A 10,535-nucleotide genomic window follows, 5' to 3' on the forward strand; every position below is an offset into this window, starting at 1 on the left:
CGTTTAAAGACCCATGAGAGTGAAAATTGCTTGCATGAAGATTCTCACCTCCACTTGTTATAAATGAGAGCTATGGAAGCTCAACCCAGTGGCCAGTAGCTGAAAAGAACACCCTAAGGCTGGTGGGAGGCGTGTCCACCCTAGCATGAAAGCCTCCCCTGTCCTCACTAAGGGCTTATTGCACAGGTCACAGCAGACTTTCTGGGTTAGGAGTGGGGAAGAGAAACACTGATACTGGGTCTCCCATTTCCTGTCTTGGTGATGTTTCTCTTTTCTGGGTTTCCAGAGCCACTTCACAGGCCGTGGTGACTACGTTTAAAATAACGACACCCTTGAAATGCAAACCCAAAATATAGCGTACATTTTATTTCAGCTACACATATGGACTGGTTTTATTTAAATGTCTATATTAGCTCTCACTATTCCATTGTTTAAATAGAACATTTAAAATTTCATTGTACTGCTACTGCCTGGTGATACATTCACCAGTGTAAATATCAACATAACCGTCTTGCTGTTTTTCTCCATCCCCATAAAATTCCCCAAACAAATATTTGTTAAGATTCCAGGGAGTATCCTGCTAGAACTCATGTAGTTATAGACATAATCTGTTTCATTTTTCATTTTGATCAACACAGTTATCTTTTTCCTTAAACTTATTGCTGTTAATTTGTTATATTCTAAATGTCATAACAGATCAAAGATTAATATTTCCTTTTTTATTATTATAAGTTCTGAGATATATATGCAGAACGTGCAGGTTTGTTACATAGGCATACGTGTGCTATGGTGGTTTGCTACATATAAAAATGGATATTTTCTATCATCTTTAGGCCACCCCCAAAACACTCACTACTGAATTTGAAACATAATTTTTCCCTAGAAATTCTAGTTGGGGTGCTTGATACTAAGAGCTATTGCATAGCAGGTTAACCCAAGGACAGACTCCTTTTGCACATAAGCGAAATACTCTGAAGACATTTGCCAGGATTCCCTGCAGACTGGCATTCAGTGTTTGGAAGACAGACTCCTAGGCAAGATCCCTGGTCGCAGTATCCAGAAGACTCTGACTTTGAATCTAGGGAAGTCGAGAGAAAATAAAGATTTACCAGAAAGACCCTCTGGGAATGCCTCCCCAGGGCATGCTAGACAAAAGAGCTCCCTTTCTTTTCAGAGCTGCAGGATCCGCAGAGGAAGGAGAGCTCTGGCCACCAGGAAGGAGCCACATGAAAGAAAAGATGCAGTGTCAAACAAAGGTGGGGAAGTGAGTCCATAGGGCCAGTCTCCGCTCTAGCTTGATCCTGACATAAGAGGACTTTGTGTTGACACCACCTGAGTCCTCTACAATGAACAGCCAAAAAGCCATGGACAGATTTACTCCTGAGGAGTCCAGTAGTGTGAAAACTGCCCTGAGGTTACAGGGAGGAGACACAGGACCACCAGGACTGGTCTGGACCTGAGAGAGTGGGCAGTGGAAAGAATGGGGGGAGTCAGCCAAGTCTCTGAGAAGCCGTGGTCATATTGTCACACAATGGTTTGTCTTGGTCTGGACACAAGGGGGCGCCAGGGGACAATTCCTGAGAAGACAGGGTAATCACAGCAGAACCAGCCACCTGTCCTGCCTGGTGTCCTCTGCACAAGGCTCACAGCTGTGTCCTCCCCACCCCCTGGGGCCACAGGGCCCCACCCTTGCCACCCCCTGACATCCTCAAGCCAAGGAGACAGACCCAGGGCCCAGGATGGAGTCAGAAATCTGGGGGCGGGGGGAGGGGGCGGGGGGACGCCTGATTTGCATGGATGGATTCTCCTGCTCTCAGAGTATGAAGAGGGGGAGAGATGTGGGGGAAGCTCAGCTGCAGCTGTGGGTACAGAAGGCAGGACTCAGGACAGTCTTCAGCATGGCCTGGTCCCCTCTCCTCCTCACTCTCCTCACTCACTGTGCAGGTGACATGATATGGGGCCTGGGTGGGGGGGCTGGGAAGCCCGTGGGACCCTGCTTTCTCCTTTTGTCTCTTGTCAGTCACCATATTTGTGTTTCTCTCACTTCCAGGGTCCTGGGCCCAGTCTGTGCTGACTCAACCGCCCTCAGTGTCTGGGAACCCTGGGCAGAGGGTCACCATCTCCTGTTCTGGAAGCAGCTCCAACATCGGAAGTAATTATGTAAACTGGTACCAGCAGGTCCCAGGAAAGGCCCCCAAACTCCTCATCTATGGTAACAGCAATCGGCCCTCAGGGGTCCCTGACCGATTCTCTGGCTCCAAGTCCGGCACCTCAGCCTCCCTGACTATCACTGGACTCCAGCCTGAGGATGAGGCTGATTATTACTGCGAAACATGGGATGACAGCCTGAGTGCTCTCACAGTGCTCCAGGCCTAGGGGGAAGTGAGACAAGAACCCCCTTCCTCCTCTGACCAGAGGGTGAGCCCCTGGAAGCTGCTGCTCAGGCCTGGCCTGTAGCTTCTGCTGCTGCAGCTTCTCCCATGGATCTAGGGGCATCCAGGGCCCTGCTTGGGAGTGAAGGCTCCTCCTCCCCTTCAATCCTCAGTCAGAAACAGGGCATCCAGGAAACAAAACATCCTGCTCCCTGTGGCTCAGAACACAGGGTCTCTGTACTGAAGTTTTGGGCTGAGGTGGCAGGTCCAGCTGTGTCATCACAGACTCACCTCTGATGGGAAACCTGTGTCTCCATCATCCCCCCTTTTCCCATTTCCAGGAGTTTCCAGAGTGGTGTCTTCCTCCCCCTGCTCCTCAGTGTGAATCCCTGTGCTTTTCTCCCCAGCCCATTTTTAAAAAAAATAAAACTCCTTGTATGTAGGAATAATGCACATCTAATAAACCACCTATATTTATAACTAAGAAATTATATAAATTATGGGATTTTTCTGGATCCTTGAAAACATCACCGCCACCATGGAGCTACGCAACCTGTGACCAACCCCAGCAGCTCCTCATGATCCTTTGCCATCTCCCTCCCTCCCGCAATGCTCTCCCAGGAAGCCACAGGTCTCCCTCTGTCACTCCTGTTTGGTTTCCATTTTCTGGAAGGTATCAGTGTTATCAAACATTATCTTCCCATTTGTTCAGGCTTCTTTCACTCTGCACACTTCTAAGATTCACCCTATTGTTGCTGACTTGCACCCATTCCATAGAGGGCTCATTACTACCTTTGAGAGTCCTTAAGTTGTTTATTCCTGACTTTATTTATTTATTGTAAAGTTTGAATTTATTGTCCATCAAAATGAAACTCTAGGAGTGGCGTTCATCTAAGGTGACAAGAGAGTCTGTGATGGTTTGTCCGGATTCTTGGTTTTTCATCTCTTGCCTCTGGTTCTCTCTATAGTGGAAGAATTTATCGTCTTCTATTTATTTATTTATATTACTTATTTACTTATTTATTTATTTGGGTTTTTAAGGCTTTTAGTAGTTTTTTCTGTTTAATTATTTAAAATTTTTTTTTTCATTTTAACAGGTTTTTGGGGAACAGGTTGATGTTTGGTTACATAAGTAAGTTATTTAGTGGCGGTTTCTAAAATTTTGGTGCACTCATCACCCAAGCAGTGTACACTGTACCCAGTGAGTAGTCTTTTATCCCTCACCCCCTCCTACCCTTTCCTCCAAGTGTCAAAAGTCCATTGTATTGTTATGCCTCTGTGTTCTCATAGCTTATCTCCCACTTGAGATGACTGAGAATATACCATGTTTTGTTTTCCATTCCTGAATAACTTCACTTAGAATAAAAGTCTCCATTTCCATCCAGGTTGCTATGAATGACATTATTTTGTTCCTTTTTATGGCTGGGTGGTATTCCATAGTATACACACTCATACACACACACACACACACACACACACACACACACACACACATTTGCTTTATCACTTGTTGATTTATGGGCATTTGGGCTGGTTCCATGTTTTTGTAATTGCAAATTGTGCTGCTATAAACGTGCATGTACAAGTATTTCTTTGTTTAATAACTTCTTTTTCTCTGGGCACTTAACTAGTTGTGAGATTGATGGATGAAAGAGCACATCTGTTTTTAGGTCCTTAAGGAATTTCCACACTGTTTTCCATAGTGGTTGTACTAGTTTACATTTCCACCAGTATAGAAGTGTTTTGTTTGAAGGAGATGGAGACGTGGAAATCCCTTCAAAAACTCAATGAAAGCAGGAGGTGGATTTTTGAAAAGATTAACAAAATAGATGGACCACTACCTAGACTAATAAAATAGAAAAGAGAGAAGAATCAAATAGACACAATAAAAAAATAAAGGGGATATCACCACTGATTCCACAGAAATACAAATTACCATCAGCTAATACTACAGATACCACTATGCAAATAAACTAGAAAATCTAGAAGAAGTGGATAAATTCCTGGACACATACACCTTCCCAAGACTAAACCAGAAAGAAGTTGAATCCCTGAATAGACCAATAACAAGTTCTGGGCCGGGCACGGTGGCTCACGCCTGTAATCCCAGCACTTTGGGAGGCCGAGGCGGGTGGATCACGAGGTCAAGAGATCTGAGACCATCCTGATCAACGTGGTGAAACCCCGTCTCCACTAAAACTACAAAAAATTAGCTGGGCATGGTGGCGCGTGCCTGTAATCCCAGCTACTCAGGAGGCTGAGGCTGGAGAATTGCCTGAACCCAGGAGGCGGAGGTTGCGGTGAGTCGAGATCGCGCCATTGCACTCCAGCCTGGGTAACAAGAGCGAAACTCCGTCTCAAAAAAAAAAAAAGAAAAGAAAAAGAAAAACAAGTTCTGGCATTGAAGTGGTAATTAATAGCCTACCAACCATAATAAAAAATGCCCAGGACTAGACAGATGCACATCCGAATTCTACCAGAGGCACAAAGAGAAGCTGACACCATTCCTTCTGAAACGATTCCAAACAATAGAAAAAGAAGTCTCTTTCTAACTCATTTTATGAGGCCAGCATTATCCTGATATCAAAATCCGGCAGAGACACAACAAAAAAGAAAATATCAGGCAATATCCTGGATGAACAGCAATGCGAAAATCCTCAATAAAACACTGGCAAATCAAATCCAGAAGCACATTAAAAAGCTTATCCATCACGATCAAGTCAGCTTAATCACTGGGATGCAAGGCTGGTTCAACATATACAAATCAATAAACCTAATTTATCACATAAACAGAACCAAAGGCAAAAACCACATGATTATCTCAATAGATGATGAAAAGGCCTTTGATAAAATTCAACATCTCTTTATGCTAAAAACTCTCAATAAACTAGGGGTTGATGGAACATATCTCAAAATAATAAAAGCTATTTATGACAAACCCATAGCCAATATCATACTGACTGGGCAAAAGCTTAAAGCATTCCCTTTGGAAACCAGCACAAGGTAATAATGCCCTCTCTCACTATTCCTATTCAACTTAGTATTGGAAGTTCTGGCCAGGGCAATCAGGCAAGAGAACGAAATAAAGGTATTTGAATGAGAAGAGAGGAAGTCAAATTATCTCCATTTGCAGACAACATGACTGTATATTTAGAAAACCCCCTTGTCTCAGCCCAAAGACTCCTTAAGCTGATAAGCTACTTCAGCAAAGTCTCAGGATACAAAATCAATTTGCAAAAATCACAAGCATTCCTAAACCAGAAATAGACAAGCGGAGAGCCAAAACATGAATGAACTCCCATTCCCAAGTGCTACAAAGAAAATAAAATACTTTGCGATAAAACTTACAGGGGATGTGAAGGACCCCTTCAAGGAGAACTACAAACTAATGCTCAGGAAAGTAAGAGAGGACACACACAAATGGAAAAACATTCCATTCTCATGGATGGGAAGAATCAATATCATGAAAATGGCCATATTGCCTATTGCCTAAAGTAATTTATAAATTCAATGTTATTCTCATCAAGATACCACTGACTTTCTTTGCAGAATTAGAAAAAAAAAAAAAACTAGTCTAAATTTTATATGGAACCAAAAAATAGCCCAATCCAGAGCAAAAAGAACAGAGCTGGAGGCATCATGCTACCTGACTTCAAACTACACTACCGGGCTACAGTAATCAAAACAGCATTACGCTGGTACCAAAACAGATGTATAGACCAATGGAACAGAGCAGAGTCTTCAGATATAACACCATACAACTACAACCATCTGATCTTTGACAATCCTGACAAAAACAAGCAATGGAGAAAGGATTCTCTATTTAATAAATGGTGCTGGGAAAACTGGCTAGCCATAGGCAGAAAACAGAAACTGGACCGCTTCCTCACACCTTATACAAAAATTAACTCAAGATGGATTCAAGAATTAACTGTAAAACCCAAAACTATAAAAAATCCAGAAGAAAACTTAGGCAACACAATTCAGTACATAGGCATGGGCAAATACTTCATGACTAAAAGACCAAAAGTGATTGCAACAAAAGTTCAAATTGACAAATGGGATCTAATCAAACTAAAGAGCTTCTGCACAGTAAATGAAACTGTCATCAGAATGAACAGGCAACCTACAGAATGGGAGAAAATTTTTGCAAGCTGCCCCTGTGACAAAGGTGTAATATCCAGAATTTACGAGGAACTTAAACAAATTTACAAGAAATAAACAACCCCACCAAAACAATGGGCAAAGGATATGAACAGACACTTCACAAAAGAAGACATTTATGTGGCCAACAAATATATGAAAAACAGTTCATCATCACTCATCATTAGAGAAATTCAAACCAAAACCACAATGAGACACCATATCATGCCAGTTAGAATGGCAATTATTAAAAAATCAGAAAACAACAGATGCTGGAGAGGTTGTGGAGAAATAGGAGCACTTTACACTGTTGATGGGAATGTAAATTAGTCAACTATTGTGGAAGACAGTGTGGCGATTTCTCAAGGATCTAAAACCAGAAATACCATTTGAGCCCAGCAATCCCATTACTGGGTATATATCCAAACGATTATAAATCATTCTACTATAAAAACACATGCACATGTATGTTTATTGCACCACTATTTACAATAGCAAAGACTTGGAACCAACCCAAATGCCCATAAATAATAGACTGGATATAGAAAATATGACACATATACACCACGGAATATTATGCAGCCATAAAAATACTAAGTTCATGTTTTTTGCAGGGACATGGCTGAAGCTGGAAGCCGTCATTCTCAGCAAAGCAACACTAGAACAGAAAACCGAACACTGCATGTTCTCACTCATTCATGGGAGTTGAACAATGAGAACACATGGACGCAGGGAGAATAACATCACACTGGGGGCCTGTCGGGGGGTGGAGGGCAAGGAGAGGGAGAGCATTAGGACAAATACCTAATGCATACAGGGCTTAAAACCTAGATGACAGGTTGATATGTGCAGCAAATCATCATGGCACACGTATACCTCTGTAACAAACCTGCACCTTTTGCACACATATATCCCAGAACTTAAAGTAACATAAAAAATTAAAAATTAAAAAGTCCTAACAAAAAAAAAAAAAAGAACTGTTAGAACTATTAAATAAATCTGATAAAGTTTCAGATAAAAAATCAACACAAAAAGCCACCTAATGACTAGGCATGAAGGCTCAGGCCTGAATTCCCAGCACTTTGCGAAGCTCAGGTGAAAGGATTGGTTAAAATCAAGAGTTCAAGATCAGCATGGGCAATAAACTGAGACCCCGTCTATCCAGAAAAAGGGTGGGGGGGTGTCTTATATTTGTATACTTAAACAACCAAACAGGAAACAACCAGACAGGACATAACCCAAAATGAAATTAAGAAAACAATTCAATTTACAACAGCAGCATCAGAAATAATATTCTTTCCCCTTCTTAAGAATCAAGAAGGGGAAAGACTTCTACAGTGAAAACCATAAAACACTGCTAAAATAAATTTAAAAATACACAAATAAATGGAAAGAAAATCTTTGTTCATGTATTGGAAAATGAATTATTACCTTTTTATTCATATATTGAAATAACTTCCAAAAAGCCTTATGCCAATTGAAACTCCTTTTAATACACCCTCACTCACAGTAAACATTATAATTTCTATAATATTCATCAGTAAGCTACCATTGCTTTAATTTCCATTTTTGTTTTTGCAATGGAGACTGAATATTTTGCATTTATTTATTAATCAGCCATATTTATTCTTTACGAAATGGACAGGGACTTTTTTTTACAATAGTTTTATAATAGTGCATTAGAGATTTTTCTTAGTAATCTTTAGAAATACTTCAGAAATATTTTTAATTAGCCCTTTCATAATCTCAGGCAATAATTTTCCTGTTTAGATGCCATAAAATGTGAACATGTTACACTGTCAAAAAAAAAAAAAAAAGCAAGGTGCAGAAGACTGTGCAAAATATAAATCAGTTATTTTAAAAAAAGAAATAAAAAATCAGAGACTATCTAAAAGGCTACAAGAAGAATCTGAGTTGTTACATTTTTTGATGTTTGAATAATGTGAATATATTATATACTCAATGTTTTAAAATAAATGAACTTTTAAGAGTCCTCTCAAAATGGTCAGTGTCGGCCACAATGGCACACCACAGAGTGGGAAGGTAACACGATGATCATTAACTCAGTTTTAACTGTGTTCCTTGTGCCTATCTGTATATGGTCCACTCCCACATAGCCTCAGGGTTGCTCTGGGTGACCAACAGTATAGAACAGGGTGAAGTTATTTTACCTCCAAGGCTATCATAAAAAACACTGCAATGCCTTCCTTGTTCCCTCTTGGATCACTCAATCTGTAGGAAGCCAGCTGACATGTCATGAGGACCATATGACAAGAAACAGAGGGAGACGTCCTGCCGATACCCAAGTGAGTTTGAAAGCCCCAGTCAAGCCTTCAGATGATATAGCCCCAGTCAACATCTTAACTGCAGCCTCATGAAAGAAGCTGAGACAGAACCACTCAACTAAGTGACTCCAAATTCCTGACTCTCAGAAACCACGAGGTAACAAATGGTGGTTGTTTTAGCTGGTAAGTTTGCAGTAATATATTATACTCAATAGATAACTAATACAGATTTTAATACCTGGAAGGGAGATGCTGGTGTAATACCTAAAATGTAGAAGTGGCTTTGAAACTGGGCAGTGAGTAGAAGCTAAAAAACTTCAAGGAGATTGTTAGTGCAAGCCTTAATAGAAAACTGGACTCTGAGAAGGCTCTGGTGTAGCTTAAAATAAAGTGAGGAACATGTTATTAGAAAATTGAGCAAGGGTTATGTAGTTATGTAGTGGCAGAAAGTTTAACAACTATCACCTAGTCAGGTGAAAGTAGAAATTGTACCTAAGTCATCTAGTTGAGATTTCCAGCCAGAATGCTGAAAGTGCTGACTGGTTTCTTCTTACTGCTTATAGTAAAATCTGAGGGGACAGAAATAAGCTAAGGGAAGAAGTGTTAAACAAAAAGCCAATATTTGCTGGTTTTGAAAATTCCGTCTTTCCAGATGGCAAAGGATGCTAAAATTAACTGCTCCCAAGCAAAAGTTATATCCAGGGCACTAAAGAAAGGTGCAGAAATGTGAAAGATGAGGGTAAAATCCTTTTTTTTTTTTTTTTTGAGATGGAGTCTCACTCGTTGCCCAGGCTAGAGTGCAATGGCTTTATCTCAGCTCATGGCAAACTCTGCCTCCCAGGTTCAAGAGATTCTCCTGCCTCATCCTCCGGAGTAGCTGGGATTACAGGTGCACGCCACCATGCCCAACTAATTTTTGTATTTTTAGTAGAAATGGGGTTTCACCATGTTGCCCAGGCTGGTCTAGAACTTCTGACCTCAGGTGATCCACCAGCCTCAGCCTCCCAAAGTGCTGGGATTACAGGTGTGAGCCACCACACTTGGTCAGAGGGTAAAATCCCTTAAGGCTCTGAAAGATCAAAAATGATGCTTCCGAGTACAGTAGTCTCCCTTATCTGTGGTTTTATTTTCCATGGTTTCAGTTACCCACAGTCAATTGTGATCCAAAAATATTAAGTAGAAAATGCCAGAAATAACTCATAGGTTTTATTTTATTTATTTATTTAGAGACAGGGTCTTGCTCTGTTGCCCAGGCTGGAATGCAGTAGTGTGATCTTGGTTCACTGCAACCTCTGCTCCCTGGGCTCAAGCAATCCTCCCATCTCAGCATACTGAGTAGCTGGGATTAAAAGTGTTCACCACCACACCCAGCTAACTTTTTTTTTTTTTTTTTTTTTTTTTTTTTTTTTGTGAGGGAGTTTCGCTCTTTTTACCCAGGCTGGAGTGCAATGGCCCGATCTCGGCTCACCGCAACCTCCGCCTCCTGGGTTCAGGCAATTCTCCTGCCTCAGCCTCCTGAGTAGCTGGGATTACAGGCACGCGCCACCATGCCCAGCTAATTTTTTGTAGTTTTAGTAGAGACGGGGTTTCACCGTGTTGACCAGGATGGTCTCGATCTCTTGACCTCGTGATCCACCCGCCTCGGCCTCCCAAAGTGCAACTTTTGTATTTTAGTAGAGATGGGGTCTCACCATGTTGGCCAGGCTGGTCTTGAACTCCTGACCTCAAATGATCC

General features: G+C 41.4%; 1 gene segment (V, D, J or C); it reads left to right on the forward strand.

The window, feature by feature from the left end:
- Positions 1–1,789: 1,789 nt before the first annotated feature.
- LOC116545558 lies at positions 1,790–2,852 on the forward strand. The segment is given in 2 exon segments: positions 1,790–1,944; positions 2,051–2,852. Coding segments are annotated over 2 exon segments (477 nt in total).
- The last annotated feature ends 7,683 nt before the right edge of the window (positions 2,853–10,535 follow it).

This window comes from Sapajus apella, unplaced genomic scaffold, assembly GCF_009761245.1.
Source record: "Sapajus apella isolate SASKATOON/1434 unplaced genomic scaffold, GSC_monkey_1.0 scaffold288, whole genome shotgun sequence".
NCBI classification, from domain to species: domain Eukaryota; kingdom Metazoa; phylum Chordata; class Mammalia; order Primates; family Cebidae; genus Sapajus; species Sapajus apella.